The 25,501-nt window shown below is 46.2% G+C and overlaps 1 protein-coding gene across 9 annotated transcripts in view; it reads left to right on the forward strand.

Annotated features, from left to right (window-relative positions):
• Nucleotides 1-25,501, forward strand: part of LOC119956134 (neutral alpha-glucosidase C-like) — a 232,267-nt gene that overhangs the window by 117,826 nt on the left and 88,940 nt on the right. For all 9 annotated transcript variants that reach the window (XR_005458597.1, XM_038783039.1, XM_038783063.1 and 6 more), the window contains 5 exons: nucleotides 9,424-9,520; nucleotides 11,399-11,579; nucleotides 13,577-13,730; nucleotides 16,479-16,714; nucleotides 25,146-25,272. Coding sequence is in view for 8 of the 9 variants with exons in the window: in XM_038783039.1 (XP_038638967.1) it covers nucleotides 9,424-9,520; nucleotides 11,399-11,579; nucleotides 13,577-13,730; nucleotides 16,479-16,714; nucleotides 25,146-25,272 (795 nt within the window). In the remaining variant the exon portion in view is untranslated. The remainder of the gene's footprint in view (nucleotides 1-9,423; nucleotides 9,521-11,398; nucleotides 11,580-13,576; nucleotides 13,731-16,478; nucleotides 16,715-25,145; nucleotides 25,273-25,501) is intronic.

Raw genomic sequence — 25,501 nt, forward strand, 5'->3', positions numbered from 1 at the left:
GTGGTGCAGAGCAGGGACCGGATGGAGTGGAGGTCATCCGGGAGGACGTCCTGCCAGCGGGAGACTGTGAGATTTCTGGACCGTAGGGCCAGTAGGACGGCCTTCCAGACCTTTCCATTCTCCCTCTCTTCCTGTCCATTGTAAATAGTCGTCCTGCTCGAGGCAATGCCCTTGCTGAGCAGGAATTGACGCAGTTCGTCGCTCATAAAGGAGGACCCCCTATCACTATGTATGTAAGCGGGGAACCCAAACAATGTAAAGATGCTATGGAGGGCTCTGATGACAATGGTTGCGGTCATGTCGGGGCAGGGGTTGGCGAATGGGAATCGGGAGTACTTGTCAATCACGTTCAGGAAGTACGTGTTGCGGTCGGTGGAGGGGAGGGGACCTTTGAAGTCCATGCTGAGGCGATAAAAGGGATGGGAAGCCTTATTACGTGCGCTTTCTCTGGCCGGTAGAAGTGCGGCTTGCACTCAGCGCAGATTTGGCAATTCCTGGTGGCTGCCCTGGCCTCCTTGATAGAGTAGGGCAGGTTGCAGGTCTTGACAAAATGGAAGAAGCGAGTGACCCCCGGATGGCAGAGGTCCTCGTGGAGGGCTCGGAGGCGGTCCACTTGTGCGTCGGCACGGACAGGGCATCAGGAGGCTCGTTTAGCTTTCTGGGACGATACAAGATCTCGTAGTCATAGGTGGAGAGTTCGATCCTCCACCGCAAGATCTTATCGTTTTTTTATCTTGCCCCGCTGTGCATTACCGAACATGAAGGTGACCGACCGATGCTCAGTGAGGAGAGTGAATCTCCTGCCGGCCAGGTAATGCCTCCAGTGTCGCACAGCTTCTACTATGACCTGGGCCTCCTGTTCGACTGAGGAGTGGCGGATTTCGGAAGCATGGAGGATACGTGAGAAGAAGGCCACGGGTCTGCCTGCTTGGTTGAGGGTGGCTGCCAGAGCTACGTTGGACCTGTCGCTCTCGACCTGGAAGGGGAGGGACTCGTCGATGACATGCATCGTGGCCTTTGCAATATCTGCTTTGATGCGGCTGAAGACCTGGCGGTCCTCTATCGACATGCGAAAGACTGTGGATTGGATCAAAGGACGGCCGTTGCCTGCATAGTTGGGGACCCACTGGGCGTAGTAAGAAAAAAAACCTAGGCAGCGCTTCAGGGTCTTGGAGCAGTGAGGGAGGGGAATCTCCATAGGGGGCGCATGAGTTCCGAGTCGGGGCCTATCACTCCATTTCGCCCTACATAGCCGAGGATGGCTAGACAGTCGGTGCTAAACACGCATTTATCCTTGTTATACATAAGGTTAAGGATTTTTGCAGTCTGGAGGAATTTACGGAGGTTGGTGTCTTGGTCCTGCTGATCGTGGCCGCAGATGGTGACATTTTCGAGATACGGGAATGTTGCCCATAAACCGTATCAGTCAACCATTCGGTCCATCTCTTGCTGGAAGACCGAGACCCCGTTAGTGACACCGAAAAGAACCCTTAAAAAGTGGTAGAGCCACCCATCTGCCTTGAAGGCGGTGTACTTGCGGTGACTCGTGTGGATGGGGAGCTGGTGGTAGGTGGACTGGATTGGATTGGATTTGTGTCACGTGTACCAAGGTACAGTGAAAAGTATTTTTCTGCAAGCAGCTCAACAGATCATTCAGTACATGGGAAGAAAAGGGAATTAAACAGAATTCAAGAAAATACATGAGAATACATAATAGGGCAACACAATATATACAATGTAACTACATAAGCATTGGCATCGGATGAAGCACACAGGGTGTAGTGTTAATGAGGTCAGTCCATAAGAGGGTCATTTAGGAGTCTGGTGACAGTGGGGAAGAAGCTGTTTTTGAGTCTGTTCGTGCGTGTTCTCAGACTTCTGAATCTCCTGCCCGATGGAAGAATTTGGAAGAGTGAGTAAGCCCGCTTTCCCCCGGCAGCGGGAGGTGTAGATGGAATCAATGGATGGGAGGCAGGTTCGTGTGATGGGCTGGGCGGTATTCACGACTCTCTGAAGTTCCTTGCGGTCCTGGGCCGAGCAGTTGCCATACCAGGCTGTGATGCAGCCCGATAGGATGCTCTCTATAGCGCATCTGTAAAAGTTGGTGAGGGTTAATGTGGACATGCCGAATTTCCTTAGTTTCCTGAGGAAGTATAGGCGCTGTGTGCTTTCTTGGTGATAGCGTCGACGTGAGTGGACCAGGATAGATTTTGGTGATGTGCACCCCTAGGAATTTGAAACTGCTCACCATCTCTACCTCGGCTCCGTTGATGCTGACAGGGGTGTGTACAGTACTTTGCTTCCTGAAGTCGATGACCAGCTCTTTAGTTTTGCTGGCATTGAGGGAGAGATTGTTGTCGTTACACCACTCCGCTAGGTTCTCTATCTCCCTCCTGTATTCGGACTCGTCGTTATTCGAGATCCGGCCCACTATGGTCGTATCGTCAGCAAACTTATAGATGGAGTTGGAACCAAGTTTTTCCATGCAGTCGTGTGTAACAGGGAGTAGAGTAGGGGGCTAAGTACGCAGCCTTGCGGGGCACCGGTATTGAGGACTATTGTGGAGGAGGAGTTGGTGTTCATTCTTACTGACTGTGGTCTATTGGTCAGACAGTCAAGGTCCACCGTGGAAAAGACCTTGTATTGCACGATCCTGTTTACCAAGTCGGATATGCGGGGGAGAGGGTACGCGTCCAGCTGCGTAAACCTGTTGATGGTCTGACTGTAGTCGATGACTATCCTATTCTTCTCCCCGGTCTTTACCACCACTACTTGAGCTCTCCAGGGACTGTTGCTAGCTTCAATGACTCCTTCCCTCAGTAGCTGTTGGACCTCTGACCTAATAAAGATCCGGTCCTGGACACTGTACAGTCTGCTCCTGGTGGCGACGGGTTTGCAATCCGGGGTGAGGTTCACAAACAGGGAAGGCGGATCGACCTCGAGGGTTGCGAGGCTGCAGACAGTGAAAGGGGGTATAGGGCCGCCGAATTTGAAAGTTAGACTTTGGAGGTTGCACTGGAAGTCTAACCCTAGGAGTGTGGCCGTGCAGAGGTGGGGAAGGACGTAGAGGCGGTAATTTTTGAATTCCCTTCCCTGGACCGTGAGGCGTGCTACACAGAACCCCTTTATCTCTACTGAGTGGGAACCGGAGGCCAGGGAGATTTTTTGATTGACAGGGTGGACGGGGAGAGAACAGCGCCTTACCATGTCGGGGTGTATGAAGCTCTCCGTGCTCCCAGAGTCAGTTAAGCAGGACGTCTCGTGTCCGTTGATTAGCACCGTTGTTGTAGCAGTTGAGAGTGTTCGAGGCCGAGACTGGCATGATTCGAGGCTAATCATGGCAGCAGCTGGTGTTCTCGTCGGCAGTGTGTGGTCATCTGCACTGAGGTCCTGGGAGTCCATTCAAGATGGTGGCGCTCACTGGTTGCACATGGCCTTGGGTGCACAAAGTGGCGGCGCCCATCCATCCATCGCACTCGGCGTCCGCGGAACAAGATGGCGGCGCCCGGAGGCCACACATAGCCCTGGAGGAGGAAGATGGCAGCGGTCGCTGGCCGCACGGTGCCCGTGGAGAGGGTTGTAGTGGCGGTCCGCATTCGCTTCCGGAGACCGCAGCGACCGCCCGGGCCTGGCATACCGCCACGAAATGGCCCTTTTTGCCGCACCCTTTACAGGTGGATGAACGGGCTGGGCAGCGCTGTCGGGGGTGTTTGGCCTGCCCGCAAAAATATCAGCGGGGCCCCCCGGGGTTGCCGGGCCGTCTTGCAGCACAAGCTTGTGGGGGGATGTGGGGCATTGCCTCGGAGCCGGCTGCAGAGGGATTCCACGCTGCCCAGGGGGCTACCGCGCGGTCGGGGGCATAGGCGTGGGCGTTTCGGGAGGCCACATCCAGGGAGCCGGCAAGGGCCCGTGCCTCCTTGAGTCCTAGAGTTTCTTTTTCCAGCAAACGCTGGCGGATTTGAGAGGGCAGCATACCCGCAACGAAAGAGTCCCGAATCAACAGTTCAGTGTGGTCGTTTGCTGAAACTTGCGAGCAGCTGCAGTTTCTCCCCAACACTAGGAGCGAACGGTAGAATTCTTCTAGTGACTCACCAGGAATTTGCCGCCTTGTTGCTAGTAGATGCCGGGCGTAGACCTGATTCACAGGGCGAATGTAATGTCCTTTCAGCAACTCCATCGCGGTATCGAAGTCATCCGCATCCTTGATGAGAATGTAGACTTCTGGGCTCACCCTGGAATGCAGGATCTACAGTTTCTATTCTCTTGTGTGTGTGTGTTCTGCCGTTCCGAGGTAACCGTTGAAGCACGCTAGCCAGTGCTTGAAAGTCGCCGCCGAGTTTACTGCGTGGGGGCTGACGCTCCGGCTTGAATCGGAGCTCCATTCTTTAAATCTAGCTTATTAAATTGATGCACAATCAATGACTACTAAAGCGAGTACAACTGAAGGCTTTAATAAGCTAGATGTTTCCCCCAGGAGCTCAGATACAGAAAGGAAGCTGCTGGGGCGGCACAGGCTCTTATACCCTGCCTTGCAGGGCGGAGCTACTATACAGGCTCGACCAATAGCAAGCATACGTTATTTACCAATGGTGTTCCCGCATTACTAGGTACCGTAATACCTCTACACAGACTACCACACCCATATTTAGCCTACACCCCGAAAACCAGCTGAATTCCCCTAGAATCCTCATGATTTCTTCCATCGCCTCTATTGGGTCCGATTGATACAGAAGCAAGTCGTCTGCATAGAGCGAGACTCTGTGCTCCACCACCCCCCAAGACCAGCCCCTTCCAGCCCCTTGAGGCTCTCAGAGCAATTGCCAACGGCTCTATAGCTAGCGCGAAGAACAGTGGGGCGAGGGGGCATCCCTGTCTCGTCCCCCAGTGCAGTCTAAATTAGTCCGATGTTGTCCTATTCGTCTGTACGCTTGCCATAGGAGCCTCATACAGCAACCTGACCCAGTCAATAAAGCCCTGCCCAATTCCGAACAGTCCCAGTACCTCCCACAGATAATCCCATTCTACTCGATCAAAAGCCTTTTCAGCACCCCTCTTTCCCTTGCCTCATTGAACATCCTCATCACCACTGGCCCCAATATCCCAGAGAACTGTTTATAAAACTCTATTGGGTACCCATCCTGCCCCGGGGCTTTACCCGACAGCATAGTCTTCAGACCCGCCACTATCTCTTCCAACTCGATCGGGGTCCCCAGCACTTAACCAGCTCCCCATCCACCTTTAGGAAATTCAGCCCCTCCAAGAAGTGCCTCATCCCCTCCGGCCCCGTAGGGGGTTCCGACCTGTAGAGCCTACTGTAAAAATCCTAAACTCTTTATTTCACCCCTGCTGAATCTCTAAACAGGTTCCCATCTCCGTCATTTACTTTCCCTATCTCCCTGGCTGCCTCCCTCTTTCTAAGCTGCTGTGCAAGATTTCTGCTGGCCTTCTCTCCATGCTCATAAATCGCCCACCTCGACTTTCTCAGCTGCTCCACTGTGCTCCCTGTGGTTAACAAACCGAACTCCGCCTGAAGCTTCCGCCGTTCCCTTAAATTCCCTGCCTCTGGGGTCTCTGCATACCTCCTATCGATCCGTAATCCTCCTTTACCAGTCGGTCCATCTCTGCCCTGTCCACCTTCTCCCTATGGGCCCGTACTGAGATCAGCTCACCGCCTTCAGTGCTTCCCAGACCGCCGCTGCTGAAATTTCCCCTGTGTCATTGACCTACAGGTAGTTCTGAATACATTTCCTCAGCCGCTCTCATACCCCTTTGTCAGCCAAAAGTTCCACATCTAACCTCCATTGCGGGTGCTGGTTACAGTCTTTACTAATTTGCAGGTCACCCACTGCGGAGCATGGTCTAGATTGTGAATCTCCATGGATCCTCCCCCCCCCCCATCTGCTCCATAAACCTTTTTCGTGCTCTGCCATTGCTGGCACCCTGCCCGTTTTCGAGCTTGATTGGTCCAAGCCAGGGTCAATAACTGTGTTGACGTCCCCTCCCATGACCAACCTGTGCGAATCCAGGTCCAGTATCTTCCCCAGCATCCTCTTTATAAACTCCACATCATCCCAATTTGGCGCATACATATTTACTAATACCACCTGCGCCCCCTCCAGTTTCCCACTGACCATAATGTACTGACCTCCCACATCCGAAACTATTCTACCCGCCTCAAACACCACCCGCTTATTGATCAGGATCGCGACTCCTCCAGTCTTTGAATCCAGTCCCGAATGAAAGACCTGACTGACCCAGCCTTTCCTCAGTGTAACCCGGTCAGTTACTCTCCTGCAACATGACCACGTCCGCCTTCAGAGCCCTAAGATGCGCGAACACACGTGCCCTCTTGACTGGCCTATTTAACCCTCGAACATTCCAGGTGAGCAGCCTAGTTGGGGGGCTCACTTCCCCCCACCCCCGCTGATCAGCCATCCCCTTTTTTGGGCCCGCCTCCAGCCCATGCTCCGCGCCTCCACCGGCCCGCCCCCAGGCAGCCTCCACTCCCAACCTACTCTGTCCCTTAGCCCAAGTCCCTCCCTCGTCATCAGAACATTTATCTCCCCTTCTCCCCTAGTATCAACACTCTGGAACCCAACTCCTTTAATAAACTGAACATATGCACACCCACCCACTGCGCTTCCGTGAGCTAGCCCGCATAGCTAGCTTGGTGGGCCCCATTGCCAGCGCCGGATAGTCTCCCACCTATTGTCCCCCGCCCCCCGGCTTATACAAACATACTCCAACATCAAACAATCCCCACACAATTGCCCGACAGAAAAACACCAAGATCTAAACAAGCACACCTCCACCCCCCAACAGTGCAAATGAAAACCTTAACTCACTCAGTTCTACCACTAGTCCCAAATCAATGCAAAAGGCATTACAAACAGCTTCCACAAACAAAAAATTCGAAACTTTTTTTAAAATGAAGAACAGAAAAACAAAAAAAAAACAAGAACGTTGCAGCAAAGTTCAAATATTCTCAGTCCACCACAAGTCATTTCCTTTTCGCGAAGTCCAGCGCGTCCTCAGGCGACTCAAAATAAAAGTGCTGTTCCTCGTGCGTGACCCAGAGATGGGCCGGATACAACAGTCCGAACTTCACATTTTTCTTAAAAAGGATCGACCTAATTTGGTTGAAGCCTGCTCTTCTCCTGGCCACCTCTGCACTCAGTGTGGTGATTGTAGATCTGAGTAGATGCAATACAACTGAGCAAGCACTAGAGGGAGCACGGGAGAGCTATAAATACACAGAGACAGGAAGTGAGGACACACTTCACGGAAGGCAGAACTCGTAGCAGGACACAGACACAGGCAGGCAGCATTTGAGGTAGCCGTAAGTTAAGCTCTGAAGACAGAACAAATTCACAATAAAGCATCTTCTCCAACTTTGAGACTATGAGCTTTATTAAGACACGAGGAACTTGTGATCCTCAGGTCTTGGTAAACCCGCAGGATACTGTTCTCTCACTTACAGCTCCGTGTCTGCTTGGCCCACTGTAGAATGCACTCCTTGGGCTGGATTCTCCGACCCCCTTGGCTGGTGAATCTGGAACATGAGGACACTTATCTCAGGATAAGTGGCCAATCATTTAGGATGCAAAATGTCACTCAGAGGGTTTTAAATCCTTAGAATTCTCTATCCGAGATGGTTGCGAATGCTCCATCATTGAATCTATTTAAGGCTGGGATAGACGGATGCTTGATGTCTCTGGGCACCAGTGATATGGAGAGCAGGCGGGAAAGTGGAGTTAATGCCAACAATCAGCCCTAATCGTATTGAATGGTGGAGCAGGCTCCAGGAGCGTAAAGTCTAGTTCTGTCCTGATTTTATGTTTTGTGTAAATAACAGGAGTAGCAACTGCAGGAAATATATACATTGGGACATTGCTGCAGAAATTCCTCAGGGTTGTGTCCTACATCCAATCATCTTCAGCTACTTCATCAGTGACCATTCCTCCTTCAAAAGGAAAAGAAGTAATGTGAGGAAAAGATTTTTCACCCAGAGGATGGTTGGAGTTTGGAGCACACACCCTTAGATGGGAGTGGTGGCAGGTTTGATCGAGGTATTCAAAAGGATTGCTATCTGAAAAGAAAGAATATGCAAGGTTATCGAGACAAGACAGAATGCTCTTTCAGAGAGCCAATGCAGACTCGATGGAATGAATGGCCTCCCACACAATGGTAGCACAGTGGTTAGCACTGTTGCTTCACAGCACCAGGGTCCTAGGTTTCGATTCCCGGCTTGGGTCACTGTCTGTGTGGAGTCTGCACGTTCTCCCTGTGTCTGCATGGGTTTCATCCGGGTGCTCCCATTTCCTCCCACAAGTCCCGAAAGACGTGCTGTTAGGTAATTTGGACATTCTGAATTCTCCCTCCGCGTACCCGAACAGGCGCTGGAATGTGGCGATTCGGGGCTTTGCACAGTAACTTCATTGCAGTGTTAATGCCAGCCAACTTGTGATAATAGAGATTATTATATTATAGTTATTCTTCCAAGTCAGGATGGTGAGCCTACTTGTGACAATAAGATTATTATTAATAAGTAAACATTCTGTGATCAATGGACATAAGATCAGAAGTGAGAATATTCGCTTATGTTCTGTATCTTTCATAACTCCTCAGATACTCTAGCAGTCCATGCACGCATCAAGTAATCAGCAGGAAGTTTCCTTGTTCGTGTTTGACCTGATGCCATCTGATTTCATGGGATCCAGAGTAGATGTTGAGAAAACATCATTCACTTCTTCCACTACCGGAACACAGTGGGCAGCGTTTACCATCTACAAGATGCACTGCAGCGTTTACCATCTACAAGATGCACTGCAGCATTTGCCATCTACAAGATGCACTGCAGCGTTTGCCATCTACAAGATGCACTGCAGCGTTTACCATCTACAAGATGCACTGCAGCGTTTACCATCTACAAGATGCACTGCAGCGTTTACCATCTACAAGATGTCATTGCAGCATGGCTGCTTTGAAGAATCTTACAAATCCGTGACCTCTACCACCTAGAAGGAAAAGAGCAGCAGAGGTGGATGGCCGCTGGAAATTACTTTGAGGTCAACCATGAAGGTTTTAAGGAGAAAGTTCAAAACAGTTATTTTGATTATGGGAGGGGTAGAACAGCAAATGCAGTTGGTGACAAAACTAGCATTGGGCTAAGGAGAAGTTAGGAGCTGGGTAATAGGTGGTTGAGGGAGCAGAGATTACTATACTGAGGAGTCAAGTCTAATGAGGCCTGTTGGAATAGGAAGAAGAAAATATGGTTACCTTTCTGGGCGGGGGCAGTTGGGGCTCTGTCTTCTGGAAAGAAAGTGTTTTCTTTAAAAAGTAAGTGAATTTTAAAAGAACAAATGATATGGAGGCTCTTTAAGATGTCTGAATTCCCTTACAATATATTTTTTCCATTAATAGGCCCTACATCCATTGGATTGGATTTCTCACTACATGGGTTTGAGCATGTTTATGGAATTCCGGAGCACACAGAGAATTTGCGACTGAAGGCTACGAGGTGGGAATTGCCACATTTGGGGGGAGTAACCTACGAGTCTCGTAACGGTAACAATTGCCTGTGCAGCAGATTCTCCCAGAACCAGAACAATCCGCATCATCTGCTCCAGTTCAATTTAGGATGAATTAATCAAAATCAATCAGGACTAACTTATCAGCTTGTCTTCGGCTCATAGAGATCAAATTTGTCAAATAGAATGTTTCTGCAATTGAGATTCATTGAAATTTAGCATTCTATATAACTCACAAAAATGAAGAGTTTAGGATAATGATCGATTTACCTCTGGGCAGGGACAGGGCCATTGATGTCAGTTGCCAGATTGCAGGTTGAGTTGCTTCCCAACTTCCTTTGCTTTAACCCAGTGATGGACAACCTTGGGGAGTGAGTGGGCTGCATGAACGCCCTCCTTCATCTCAGTGGGCCGCAAGATTGAAACCAGTCTTGTCACTAACCATGACCCCATGAATAAGATTAAATACATTCAATGCACATTGAATATTTCAGAATGTGTTATAGAAAAGGCTTAATCATTTATATATTAATTAAACTATCATTTCTTCAAATGGTAAAAACAAAATAAATAATTACACTTTGGGCACAGAGGGAGCGCATGGCTCTCACAGTCAATGTTGTGTGCATTCAGCATGCATCTCACTTCACTTGTCCTTACATTACGTGTCTATCACTTCAGTCATGTCTGAGGAAAAAAACTTCCCCCACCATTTCCACTCACTATATGGCGCTAGAGCCAGTTGTAAAAGTAGAACTATAATCCCAGGTGAGATCTGGGCCAATCTGGACATGGGGTTGAGACCTGATTTGTGTGAGACAATTACATGCTTCTTCCAAACTGACTCTTTGGGAAGTGACCAATGCACAGCTGCAGTGAGTCATGGGTACTAAACATATAATATTGGATGTGAACAATTGGGGTCAAAACAATTATGAAAAATACACCAATCATCTTCCGAATAGGCATATTACAGCCCTCAGGACTCAACACTGAGCTCAACAACTTTAGACTGTGACCTTTCTCTTCCATCTTAAACCCTTTTTTAAAACCTATCCAACACATGTATTGTCTCAGTGCAAACAACCCCACTCACACACTAGGCTATTTGTATTTTGTTCTTAAGGTTGCTACATCTTGGTGCAATTTCTCAGCTACAATTTAAGATCCAACACATTCTCCCTCTCTTTAGTTCTTATGAAGAGACAAACAACCTCAAAACTTTGGCTGGGATTTTGTGGGCCCTTTTGCTGTAGGCGCCAATCCCATTATAAATCTGAAGAGAGGGCAATAATGGGATTTCGCCGGTGAGATCTCAGTTTGAGATCTCTTCCACCCCCCCCCCCCCCCCCCCCCCCCCCCCCCCCCCCCCCCCCCCAAAAACTCCCGATGACATGGTCAGGTTCCCTTCCAGAAAGGATTTCCATACATTATAATATATTAACATATACTTACTGGGCTTGACACCATAACACTCGCCTATGCTTTATCCTCTCACCCAGTTGACATGGTGTCAAAAATGAGAACCAGTTGTGATGATCACTCAGGAGGCACTGAAGTGGGCACTGTCAGAGAGCACTGAAGTGGCTGCTTTGAAACCTTACAAATCCGTGACCTCTACCACCTAGAAGGAAAAGAGCAGCAACGGTGGATGGGGGTACAGCAGATAAGTTATGATACAGCAGGTTCCCCTTTTGTGTGGTGGAGGGATTGAGGGAGGGGTGAGCCCCGATGACAGTGGGGGAGGGGGGGATAGTACCCTCCGATATGTCCGTGGTGAAGATGGGGGAGAGAGGGGGTATATTCCAGCATCTGCAGTATTTTGCTTATTTTACCTATTATTGGTTTATTAATCTCAATCTTTGCAGTCAGGAAGAACCCTACAGGCTTTATAACCTGGATATATGTGCATGTAAACTGTACAGCCGAATGAGTGTATATGGTTCTGTACCTCTTCTCCTTGCACACAAACCAAAGCAAACAATGGGGATTTTCTGGCTGAATGCTTCTGAGACATTGGTGGATATCAGCATGAACACAGATAGTAAGGTGGGTACATATACTGTGATTGTGTGTTAAATAATAATTGATGGATGTTACAATGGGTACTGTTTCATGCTGGGTGTAATGTCCCAATTTGAGGAAAATATCATAAAGAAAAAAAATATTTTGCATTTCATGATCTCAGGATGTCACTAGCGCTGTACGGGTTAGGTGGGATTACGGGAATATTTTTGAAGTGTAGTCACTGGTGTAATGTTAGGAAAGTTTATACACTGCAAGGCCCCACCAACAACGATGAGACAAATGGCCAGGCAATCTGTGTTAGTTGTGCTGGACAAGGACATCAGGGGAACGTCTCTGGTCCTCTTTGTCAAGTGCCAAGGGGATTTTACATACCCTGATAGGGGAGATATTCCTTACTTTAATTAGGAAGTGGTGTTTGGAGCAGGGGCGGGAAACAATGCCTATATCTATTTGTCCTTCAAAGGGTGGTGGTTAGCTGCTTTCTTAAACCGCTGCAGACTAAGGGGTGCAGGTTCATCCACAGTGCTGTTAGGGAGGGAGTTCCAGCATTCTGGCTTAGCAACAGTGAAGGAACACTACAAGAGGATTTGAATATTGAAATTAGTAGCCAGGTGGCAGATGAAATTTAACGCAGTGATGCGATAGAATTGTGATGATGAGAGACAAAGTCAATTTTGGGAGGTGGCTTATAGTAATAGCTCCACCCATACCAATAGCCTCAGTTATCCACATTGCTATTCCATCTCAGTAGGAAAATATAACATATCTGCTAGGTTTATATGGTCTGTCAAAGTAGACTTTGGTGTCACAAAGGGAGATGGCATCTCCCCATAATTCAAGGACATCTGCCTGAGAGTTACACTCTATCTAGTTAGCCTGTGAGCTGACACAGTTGACCAGCGTGTGGCCATCACCATGCATTGCCTACACCAGGCTGTGCTACTGCCGACTTTGTGTATAATGTCTTTAACTAAGCCATAATGTGGAGATGCCGGCGTTGGACTAGGGTGAGCACTGATGCAGTGGTCCAACATAATTATTGATATAAGGAACATCTAGCACGCCTGACAAATCTTCTTGACTTAGTTAAATAGTAAGAAGTCTTACAATACCAGGTTAAAGTCTAACATGTTTGTTTTGAATCGCTAGCTTTTGGAGCACAGCTCATTCCTCAGGTGAATGAAGAGGTGGGTTCCAGAAACATATATGTAGACAAAGTCAATGATGTTGGGCCACTGAATCAGTTGGCTAATGTGTTGCCTGGGTCAGGTTTGACATTTAAAAGCATTTAAAAAACACTGCCTCTGCTTTCAACCCGTCAAATGTTTGCTAGTACGCACAGATCCTCCTTAGGGATATTTATGTCTCAGTCATGGCTCAGTGGTTGCTCTCTCATCTCTTGAGTCAGAAAACGTTGAGTATTTCTAGGATAACACTTCACTGCAATTCTGAGCGAGTACTGAACATTTAGAGGTGTATTCTTCAGGTGAAACGTCCAGCCTTGTCAGCTGGTTCTCACCAGTATCCTGGCCAGCATTTATCCATCAACCAGTACTAATGGCTGGGATTGAACAAAGTGAGCATAGATTTGCTAGTGACATAGTTGAAACTACTGCACAATGGAATAAAGTCTGGAATACGATGAAGAGATCAGTGATACCCAGAGCAAATAAATAAACCATCGCAATTCTTGATTATTTTTTACACATTTAGATAATATAAAAAGAAAACTTGTTCTCATCATAAGGAAGTGTGAAATATAGTAAAATTTATTACATTTTCTGCACATATAACTTGCATTCTGCAAGCTCGCAGATGACCATTGTTTGCCAAACTTACCAGCAACAGTTATAATTAGTGGACATGAACTGCTATGAGAATGTTTGGGAAACATTGGTCTACAGTTAATTGGCAGCATTTGGATGAAGGCAGTGGAATAGAAATATACTCAAGGAACTCTGACTGAATTCACAAGGTTTTGACATCAATGAACTAATAACTAAATACAATTTTTATAGAGTGCATTGTGCAAGACAAAGAAATTAAAGACAGATGTTGACGTGTTGCCTAGAACAGACGTTCGCTGGATGTCTGAGTGTGGGATAATTGACACATTTATTCTGATGGGTCCCAGTCCTTTTGATGTTTTCAGCCAATATGCAAAACTGACAGGTATGAGGGTGAATCATTGACTGTAAGTAAGTATGGTATATCTCTAATCAAAGAGAAAACAGCTTGCAAAGTACTGCAATTAGTAGGGCAAGACGTTCTTAGCTTTATTTCTGAGTGTATCTAAGGGCGTCACGGTGACACAATGGTCAGCACTGCTGCCTCACAGTGCCAGGGACCCGCGTTCAATTCCATCTTTGGGTGACTGTCCATGTGGAATTTGCACTTTCTCCTCATGTCTACATAGGTTTCCTCTGAGTGCTCCGGTTTCCTCCCACAGTCCAAAGATGTGCAGGTTAGGTGGATTGGCCATGCTAAAATTGCCCCTTAGTGTCCAAAAATGTGCAGGTTAGGTGGGATTACGGGAATAGGGCGAGGTAGTGAGCCCAGGTAGGATGCTGTTTCAGGTGCAGACTCGATTAACTGAATGACCTCTTTCTGCACTGTCGGAATTCTATGATTCTATGAAAATACTTATTTATACAGTATAATTTTAAAACAGTGAGTGCATTTTATTAGATTGATGGAATATATTTGGAAACATAATAAGGTGTGACTATATTTCAGTTGTATTACACTAGTGTTCCTGGAAATTAACTATTTTCAGTAAATTCACACTCACTGGTTTCTAATAATCAGCGAGTAACATTTTTTGTTTCCCTCGTCATTCCTCTTTTCCTTGTCTTTCCTCTTTTCCTGAAGCTGCTGTTTCACACTGGGTTATAGATATGTAGGTGCGAAAGACTTCATGTAATAATAATAATCTTTATTGTCACAAGTAGGCTTACATTAACACAACAATGAAGTTGCTGTGAAAATCTCTACATTCCGGCACCTGTTCGGGTACACTGAGGGAGAATTCAGAATGCCCAAATTACCTAACAGCACATTTTCGGGACTTGTAGGAGGAAACCGGAGCACCTGGAGGATACCCATGCAGACACCTTGCCCAAATAGCTGTTTGACATGTTTGAATCTATAAGATGTTTCTTGGGTCGGGTGTGTGGGCAATCTGGGTCATATTGACATCAAAAAGTAGGAGGTATTGGGTGTTTTAAAAGACATTTAGATAGATATGTCTTCTGGGCCAGCTGGGATTTACTCCAGAATACTAAGGGAAGCAAGGGAGGAAATTGCTGGAGCCTTGACTGACATCTTTGTATCCTCATTGGCTACAGGTGATATCCCAGAAGACTGGAGAATAGCTAATGTGGTACTGCTATTTAAGAAAGATGGTAGGGTTAATCCAGGAAACTATAGGCCGGTGAGCCACACGTCGGTAGTTGGTAAATTATTGGAGAGAATTCTCAGGGATAGGATTTATACGCATTTGGAAACAAATGGACTCATTAGTGATAGACAGCATGGCTTTGTGAAGGGCAGGTCGTGCCTCACTAACTTGATCGAGTTTTTTGTGGAGGTGACAAAGATGATTGATATGGGTAGGGCGGTGGATTGTTTACATGGCCTTTGACAAGCTGCTTCATGGCAGACTGGTACAAAAGGTAAAGTCACACGGGATCAGAGGTGAGATGGCAAGATCAATACAGAACTGGCTCGGTCACAGAAGGCAAGGCGTAGCATTAGAAGGGTGTTTTTCTGAATGGAAGTTTGTGACTAGCGGTGTTCAACAGGGATCTGTGCTGGGGCCTCTGTTGTTTGTAGTATACATAAACGATTTGGAGGAAACTAGCTGGTCTGATTAGTAAGTTCACAGTTGGCACCATGGTTGGTGGAGTGGCAGATAGTATTGAGGATTGTCAGAGGATACAACAGGACATAGATAGGTTGGAGAATTCGGCAGAGAAATGGCAAATAGAGTTAATCTGGACAAAAGACATCTCGACTAACCCATGGATAGGATGGGTATAGAGGGATGCGTCACTAGAAAGTGCTGAGGGTCATGACCGGTACAGGTTTGGAAGGCCAAATGGCTTGTTCCTGTGCTGTATTGTTCTTTGTTCTTTATATAATGAATAGGAAAGTTAATTGACTATGTGGGACAATAAACTTGACCCAAAACAAAAGGAAACACTGCAGATGCTAGAAATATGAAGTAAAGACATCCTACTTCTTCCACTTCTACCATAGAATCCCTACAGTGCAGAAGGAAGCCATTCAGCCCATCACGTCTGCACCCTACGTAGGCCCATTCACCCATCCTTGCAGCCCCACCCAACCTACACAATTTGGCATGGTCAATCCACCTAAGTTGCACACCTTTGGACTGTGGGAGGAAACTGGAGCACCTAGAGGAAACTCATGCAGAGACTTGGAGAACGTGCAAACTCCACACAGACAGTCACCCAAGGCCAGAATTGAACCCAGATCCTTGGGTGCTGTGAGACAACAGTGCTAACCACTGTCCACCCTGATGAATGATTATCGACCTGAAACTTTAACTCTCAACAAATGCTGCCTGAGTTACTGAATGTTTCTCGCAGTTGAATTCAATTCTGTCTTCCCCCAACATTCACACTCTCTTGTCAGAGTTATTGGATCGGTGAGCAGTTGAGTCCTTGGCTGATTATCCTCTTCCTAGCCCAGAGATATTGAGATCGACATGAAATCCCCAGCTACTACAGCAAACTAACAACACAGAATTAGACTTGGCACTCTGTTTTTTATGGATCAGCAGCAGAAGTAATGTTGTCTATCGATTCAGTACTTGGGAGTTGATCATTTCTTACAAAGACCGCAAAAGGTGTTTTCCATGTTGGATTGTTGAATAATGTTCTCCTTGGCCTCCAGGTCCTCAGGCGCTTCCTCCTCTGTTTGCATTGGGTCACCACCAGTGCCGCTATAGCTACAGGGATGAAAATGACGTTAAACAAGTGGATGCTGGCTTTGATGTGAATGACATTCCTTATGATGCCATCTGGCTTGACATTGACCACACCGAAGGAAAACGCTATTTCACCTGGGACAAGACAAAATTTCCCTGCCCTCAGGAAATGCAAGAGCACTTGCGAGCTAATGGTCGGAAGGTGAGTGTGGCAGAATGCAGCATGCCAGTAAGCGGATGCTGGAAGCATATAATAAACTCCTGATGAGTCAAAACTCAATGGAGCTGCATTTAATCTTAGGTCAAGCAGAGCTTCATGACAGTCGAGGTGGCCCAACTTTCACAGGATTGCGTCTCTATGGAACCAGATATGCCGACAATAGTGGTATACTCTGTATTTGAAATGAGTCATTCTAACACTTATTACTTTCTGCATTTCAGATCAAATGCTGAATAAAAACCAAACTAAAATACAGTCAAATCATTTTAAAATCTTTATTCCATAAATTCAAAGTTCACCATGTGTTGGCTGTGGTTTGGCCTTGATAGAGGCTGGGGTTTAGCACTGAAAAATATGTATAGTCTTTTTCCGCTTAACGTGCCATTTTCAGATGAGCTCAGTACAGTCCACCATGCTGTCAATGTAGTCGAACATACTTTTGAGTGTTTTAATGTTGCAGTGTGAAACCTGGTAGCATCACTCTGGTCTTCGTGGTATTGGCTAGGGCAACAGTTAAGTGATCAGCCAGGCAATCATCCAGCATCTTCAGGGTCATTGGCCTCCTCAGCTGAAGAACGTACTGCATCTATGATGGCATAATCTGCCCATTCTGTTGTGCATTGTACAGCATCATCCACTTCCACGCAACTTTCCACGGTTGCCTCTACTGGCATCAAGGAGGCGAGCAAGAAATGCCTCATCGTCAGGGTGGTTGGCATTATCCGGCTCCTCCTTGTTCTTGTTGCCTTGTGCAGCTGTAACGTATTTGAACCCAATGATGTTGAAGCTGTTTTAGATTGTGGCTTCCTTCGCCATCTTCCATGCCTTTTTCAGCATTGTCATGGCCTTTACTACAGTGGGATCGATGGCCTTGAAAGCTGAGAGATCAGCTTGGGTATTGGGTTTTGAAGTTCCTTATCATCCTTGATCCATTGGCTGGAGCTTGGTTGTGGTTTTGGGAGGCAAGAACATCAGTTTTAATGTTCTTCAGATCAGTGATGTCAGGGTGCATGGGGCAGTTGTCTATGGTTGGTGCCAATGTTTCTCTTCTTTTGTTGATGCATTTTGTTCACTTGTCTGACCCATACCTTAAAAATGCTGGAGGTCATTCAGGGGTTTTAATGGCCTCATACTGTGTGGGTAGTGCCTTTATTTACACAAAACATAGTTGTGGTAAACTGTCAGGGTCTAGTTTTGAGCCCAATTAAAATTGGATATCCTAAACTAAAAAATTGGTCACTTTTTTATTTAAGTGTTTTTATTGGGTTTTCACATCTTATATTTCACAATTCATAAGTTAGATATTAAGCCACATAAAAAAGGAAAATAAAAAAGACAAACAGAAATCAGCACATATATTTACAGGCAATTCCCTATAAAGTGTTCTGGCTGATCTGAAACCTCGAAGACTGCCACATTTGGGCATTGCTCCACCCTCACTCCCACAACCCTGGACATGGCCTCAAGAAAGGCCGTCCAGTATCTGGCAAGTCTGGGGAAGGGACAGAACATGTGGGTGTGTTTGGCCAGGCCTCACTGGCACCATTCACATTTGTCCTCCAGCTCAAGAAGGAACCTACTCATTTGTGTTCTGGTTAGGCGCGCTCTGTGCAGCTCCTTAACTGAGTTACGGAATGCTTTAATCTAGAGTCCTCCCCCTATTTCTATGTCGAGTTCCTCCTCCCATTTTCAGTTGTCTTGTCCAGGACGCAGTGTACCTCCTCCAGCAGTCGTCCACACAGGTCCCCACAGTTTCCTTCCCTAGGTTGCCGGCATCCAACAATTCTTAGGTTAGCGAGTGTCCTGGTATTTGGGGATACGTCATTATTTTCTTACGGAGGAAGGTTTTGACCTGTATGTATCTTAGTTCATTTCTTTTGGCAATTGGAACCTCTCTGTGAGTTCCTTGGCGGCGCTTTAGGATCTGTGTACATGTCCAAACCATCAGTGTCCTCTCGTCCTGTCTCCATCTTTTGAAGATGGCATCCATTAGTGTGGTTGTTGCAGATGGGGGCCATGGTGGACATTTTGGTTAGGCCAAAGTGTTGTCTCATCTGGTACCACGTTCGGAGCGTGGCTACTACCACAGGGGTTCTTAAGTACTTGGTGGGGGGGGGGTTGTGACTAGGGCTTGGAGGGACATCCCTGTACAGGAACTCTCCTCCATCTTCACCCATTCTGCTCCGAGTTCTTTCCCCCATCTCCTTACTCTTTCTGCTGTGGCCGCCCATGGTAGAACTGCAGGTTTGGGACGCCAGGCCTCCCATGTTTCTTTTCCTTTGTAGGACCTTTTTTTGGATCCTCGTGTTTCTACCCCCTCCCCCCACGCACACATAAACAAACGCTATGATTAGCGTGTCTACCATGTTGAAGAAGCACTTGGGGATGTAGATCGGGAGGGGGCCTACCTTAATGTCCTGGTACACCTGGATCGAGCGTCCCTCCCATTTATAGGACCTTGCCTGTCTTGCCCAGTTTAGGTTTCTTTCCCGGTCTTGGTACCGGTGCAGTTGCACAATGATGGCCCCCCCAGCTGTTCCCTGTCCTTAGCCTTTGGCCGGAGTGACCTGTGAGCTTTGTCCACTTCTGGGGGTTTGGGGAAGCTATCCCCTCCAGCCAGTTTGCCTAGCATCTGGGCCACGTATTCTCTAGGGTCTCTGCCTTCGGTTCCATCTGGTAGGTTCACAATGTGGAGGTTCTGGCAGCACAATCGATTTTGTTGGTCGTCGACCTTCCCTCTTAATGTCCCTTACGTTGTCACCAACCTTGCCATCTGCAGTGAGACGATCCGATCACTCTGGTCAGTCGCAGTCTTCTCCAGTTCTCTGATCGTACCCTCTTGTGTCTCTAGCCGCCATTCCATCTTTGCCAACACCATTTGCAGGGTGACCAGCGCCTTCGCTACCGCCATTTTCACTGTTGCCATAATTTACAGTTTAACGGCATCCTTGAGCTCTTGGAGTTACTGCGTTAGGAATACCCTCCATTCATTCATCGGGAGGTAGCCCGGCATATATTCCAGCGTCCATCCTGTTCGAGTGTGGCCAGGACCTTGTCGCTTTGCATGTTTACCATCGCCTCGGTCTTTCTTTCCAGACTCTTACTGCCTCTGCCGTCTCTTTGGCTCTCATAGTTGTTGTTGCCTGGCATGTTTCTTTTGTTGTGGTGACGTTGGAGGATGGTGAGGGTTTTTATTCTCGGATTTAGTGGGCTATTTTAGGTTACAAATGTCTAAATTCAAGTTTCCAGGAGGAAAGCCACCATTCATGCATCGGCTCAGCATATCCCTGTCACTGGAAGTCAAGAATTGGACACTTTAAATTAAACTGCAGTCAACTCCAGCAAACGGCCTGATGGGAATTTGGACTTGGCCAAGTGTGAATACACTGAAACTCAGACAAGCTGCCAGGACACGTCTTGACCTGTCCTGTCAATCGTCCATCAAGAGTTAATCGATCCTAGTGATATACACCGGTCTGTTGTGAATGACCCAGATCAAGCCAGATTCTCGGGTGCCCAGAGATCCTGCCGTTACCTTATTTGGGAAGGGGGTACATGCAAACCATACCACCGGAGGTGGACACCTGGGGTGGGCTCAGGTGTCCTGTCAAACGACCGTCAACCAGACCATTAGGTGCTGAGACCCCCGCCCAAGGTCTCATTGGCAGAATTGGGAAAAGGGGGTGAAGGGAGGGGGGCTATAATAGGCTCCAACAGACATCAGCACTTGAGAGACGTGGAAGGTGACCGTGACTATCCAGACTGACCTGGGAGAAAGGAAAGAAGGAAGAAGCGAGACCAACCTTCGAACAATGAATCAGAGGGACTTAAGAATCGGACCCACAGTTCAACCAAGCCATCTTTGCGGGTAGTACAGCCGAATCTTGGGTGTTTCTTAAATTATACTTTTGGGTTAATTCATGGGTTAATAATTGTGTGTTGAATAAAGTTTGTTGAATTTATACTTGTGTTGTCCTTGTTCTTGCTAGTAAAGACACGTAGGTAAACCCTTTGAGTAAGTGAACTAGTTGAAAGTATCTGATTTGGACAAACACAACATTGTGGCTTCTTGGATCTCCCTTTCACAAGCAGTTCATTTTGGTGCAGACCATAGTGATGCATTCCTTGCTCTGCTTTCCATGGATTCCATGCATCCCCATTAAACATTAAAGAGCGGTCTGTCAAAAGACGGCAAAACAGTCTGGTTTCATCCACGTTAAAATGTCTCAGCGTACTCATTCAAGATGTGAACAAGATAATTTTGAAGCCAGCACCCTCACCACTTAGCATGTGGAAGATGATGTTGTGCCTTGTCTTGAATCGGTTCAGCTATCCCCCCTTCAGATGAACTCCCTGTGTCCCAGCTTCTTCACAATGGCAACAATCTTTTTCTGCAGGATTGGGCCAATTACGGGCATGATCTCTGCTCAGGCTGCCTCTGCTAGCCACATTAGCAGAGCTTTTTTGACATTGCGATAGCCAGCCATTCTCATCCGCTTTCTTGCTGGAAAGAATACTTGTTTATTGAACTATTCTAAGATGTTCTACTTGGCTTTCAGAATGGCGCACAAACTTTATGCCAGAATTTCCCACTTCTTCACGGTGGCCATTTTCCGTTTCATGGCATAGTTTTCCACTTGCTCTGTCAACATCACCTTCTCTCCAATCGACAACACTTTTAACCTTCTCACAGGCTTTACCATACTTACGCACTTTACACATCGTTTCACAACTTTTAGTGTGCCTCGGTCTAACCAATTCACTCTAATTCAGCAGCGTGGTCACATGACACCCTGGCCAACTTCCTTGTGTTGCCATAACTTTTCTTTTCCAAAGGATTTCGGCATAATTTTTCTTGCCGGCATTGAAAAAAAGATTGGCTAACCAAGATTGATTCCTGCAGAAATTTTGGCTAATCACTAGCATTGTTCTATGGCTTGTGCTATTCTGCCTCTGGGAACGGTTGGTAACTTCAACTCAAGTGGAATTTCGGATCATCTGAGTTTAATTCATTGAGATTTCACTGTATGTAATCAAGACAGGGATTCTATGGGTTCCACAGTGATGCTGAACTGTTTACTAATTTCCAAAGGTGGCTACTCATGCTGGAATCTATTTCAGAAGGCTGGCCATGCTCTGTTACCTTTCCCAGTGGCCAATTTGAGTCCACTCAAAGAATGATCAAGAAGGATATAAGGTTAAGCACCGTTCTGCCATTGCCTAACAACTGCGCGCACAATCCTTCTAGCATAGACTGCTGAATATTATCAAAAGTGGAGAATATCATATTACCTTATGTAATATAGTATATTATTCTTTGAACCAGCCAAGTTGATGAAATGAACAATGGTCTTCTTGTAAAGATGAACAAATTTATTGATTAATGTAAATAATATTTGTGAGTACTTTGTACTTAATACTCAACTAGTAAAATAAATAAAATACAGGACAGATAACTAACTATACAATGTAATAATGAAAATAACTTATAACTTCTCTCCCCTCGCTATTCTATGTCTTGTCTGTTCACTCTCTTGAAGCTCACTCTCGGAAAGAGCGGGAAAGTCTTTCTTATACCATCTGATAGTGAGACATCTAGTGTTGAATTGACTGTACTAGTTTTACATACATTGATCATGTATATCGATATACAGAGATCACTGCAGAGAACATTAGGTGAAGTTTTGCCATCAGCCAGAGAAATGCTGAGACCATGGTAGTGCTTTTTGTTCAGGTAGAAACAGGAACCCAATCATGTGGACACACACTTGCATCAGTATCTGAGAAGTTGTGAATGGTACTGAACACTGTGCAGTTGAACATCCCCACTTCTGACCTTATGCTGGAGGGAAGGTCATTGATGAAGCAGCTGAAGATGGTTGAGTCTCAGACATAAGACATAAGAACTAGGAGCAGGAGTAGGCCATCTGGCCCTCGAGCCTGCTCCGCCATTCAGTGAGATCATGGCTGATCTTTTGTGGACTCAGCTCCACTTTCCGGCCCGAACACCATAACCCTTAATCCCTTTATTCTTCAAAAAACTATCTATCTTTACCTTAAAAACATGTAATGAAGGAGCCGCAACTGCTTCACTGGGCAAGGAATTCCATAGATTCACAACCCTTTGGGTGAAGAAGTTCCTCCTAACTCAGTCCTAAATCTACTTCCCCTTATTTTGAGGCTATGTCCCCTAGTTCTGCTTTCACCCGCCAGTGGAAACAACCTGCCCGCATCTATCCTATCTATTCCCTTCATAATTTTAAATGTTTCTATAAGATCCCCCCTCATCCTTCTAAATTCCAACGAGTACAGTCCCAGTCTACTCAATCTCTCCTCATAATCCAACCCCTTCAGATCTGGGATTAACCTAGTGAATCTCCTCTGCGCACCCTCCAGTGCCAGTACGTCCTTTCTCAAGTAAGGAGACCAAAACTGAACACAATACTCCAGGTGTGGCCTCACTAACACCTTATACAATTGCAACATAACCGCCCTAGTCTTAAACTCCATCTCTCTAGCAATGAAGGACAACATTCCATTTGCCTTCTTAATCACCTGTTGCACCTGTAAGCCAACTTTCTGTGACTCATGCACTAGCACACCCAGGTCTCTGCACAGCGGCATGCTTTAATATTTTATCGTTTAAATAATAATCCCGTTTGCTGTTATTCCTACCAAAATGGATAACCTCACATTTTGCAACATTGTATTCCATCTGCCAGACCCTAGCCCATTCACTTAACCTATCCAAATCCCTCTGCAGACTTCCAGTATCCTCTGCACTTTTCACTTTACCACTCATCTTAGTGTCATCTGCAAACTTGGACACATTGCCCTTGGTCCCCAACTCCAAATCATCTATGTAAATTGTGAACAATTGTGAACAAATTGTGAACATGAGCCGAAGGAACCCTGCAGTGATGTTCTGTGCGTGAGATCCAGTTTCTATACATCTTGTTATTTTATCACTGCTGCCAGGGGGTCTGTCGATAACTCCCATGAAAAACTCGCATTTTTCAAAAAAATTGCTTAACTTAGCGAGCTTCCATTGCCTTCTCACCTTTACTGATATTACCCTTTTCTCATGCTGTACGATTATAGAACATAGAACAGTACAGCACAGAACAGGCCCTTCGTCCCTCAATGTTGTGCCGAGCCATGATCACCCTACTCAAACCCACGTATCCACCCTATACCCGTAACCCAACAACCCCACCCTTAACCTTACTTTTATTAGGACACTACGGGCAATTTAGCATGGCCAATCCACCTAACCCGCACATCTTTATACTTCATCAATATTATTGTTTCTCCTTTTCTCCTTTTCCATTTCGCTTTCCTTTCTAAAGTCATTATAACCTGGAGTACATATCTGTGAGCCATTGAGTCAGCGAGTTGTAAGTTGAAGTCCCATTCCAGGACTCGAGCACAAAAGCCAAGACTGACATTACAGCCTTTCAAGCCTTTCAAATGAGATGTTAAACTGAGGCCCTCTCAAGTGAACATAAAAGATTCCAGAGCACTGTTTCAAAGAATGAGCGCATGGTGGCACAGTGATTAGCACTGCTGCCTCACAGCACAAATTTAAATCTGGCGTTGGGTGTCTGTCTGTGTGGAGTTTGCACTTCCCATATCTGCATGGGTTTCCTCTGGTGCTCTGGTTTGCTCCCACAGTCCAAAAAAATGCAGGTTAGGTGACCCTGCTAATCTTTCCCTTAGTGTCCAAAAATACACAGGTTAGGTTGGGTTATGGGGCTAGTGTGGGGAGTGGGCCTAGGTAGGATGCTCTTTCAGAGTGTCGGTGCAGTCTCAATGTGCCGACTGGCCTCCTTCTGCATTGTAGGAATCCTAATTCTAAGAACTTGGGAGTTGTTCTTATATCCTGGGCAATATTTATCTCAGTTAACATCATTAAGAAAGATTATTACCAGTGGTGTAGTGGCAAATTTTGAGATGTAGGAGCTCGAAGAAACTGTGTTGGAAATATAATTTCTAAATCTATTATCTTATTTTCTTGTGGATTAATCACTTGGGTCAATAAAATGCTTTTTAAATGAAAAAATACGTGTGCAATAGGCATTTTATTTCAGACCTTGTGGTATTTTAAATCATTCGTTTTTTAGCATAGTAAGAATTTCATTATGCGACAATTTAGTTATTTAATTCAAGCTTACTTCCGACTGGGGAATGGTATATAGAGGGAACACTGCTTTTCTTGATTTACAATGAGAGCCTCAACCTTGGTGTCCTGATATGAAATGGTAACCATGTTCCATTTCCAGAAAGGTCCTGACAATCATCGAGCTTGAGTCAGCACCTTCCTGGAATGAGAGAGCAATTAGGGGAACACGCATTCCATTTCTTTAGATATGCTGATAGTTGGCTTTACAATGATCTTCTCTTATGTCTCCAGCTGGTGGTTATCAGTGATCCTCATATCAAAGTGGATAAGAAGTACCCATTCTACTGTGAGGCTAAATCCAAGAAGTACTTTGTAATGGATAAAAATGGTGAGGTGTATCAGGGTTACTGCTGGCCAGGTAAGGAGAAACATCTCTTGTTTGATGAACTTACTTTGAATTTTTACTTTGTAATGTGCCAGTATTTTGTTTTATATCAGACATTAAACCTGACCAACCCTGAGACACTGGAAATGTTCTCAGTATTTCTCATTGCTTTATTTCAGCTGGCTTGTACTGGTGTTTTTCCTCTCTCCATTCTCTTCCCTCACTCTCTCTCCCACTCTCTTCCCTCTCTCCCCTCCCTCTG

The sequence above is a fragment of the Scyliorhinus canicula genome, chromosome 2 (genome assembly GCF_902713615.1).
Source record: "Scyliorhinus canicula chromosome 2, sScyCan1.1, whole genome shotgun sequence".
In the NCBI taxonomy this organism is placed as follows: Eukaryota; Metazoa; Chordata; class Chondrichthyes; order Carcharhiniformes; family Scyliorhinidae; genus Scyliorhinus; species Scyliorhinus canicula.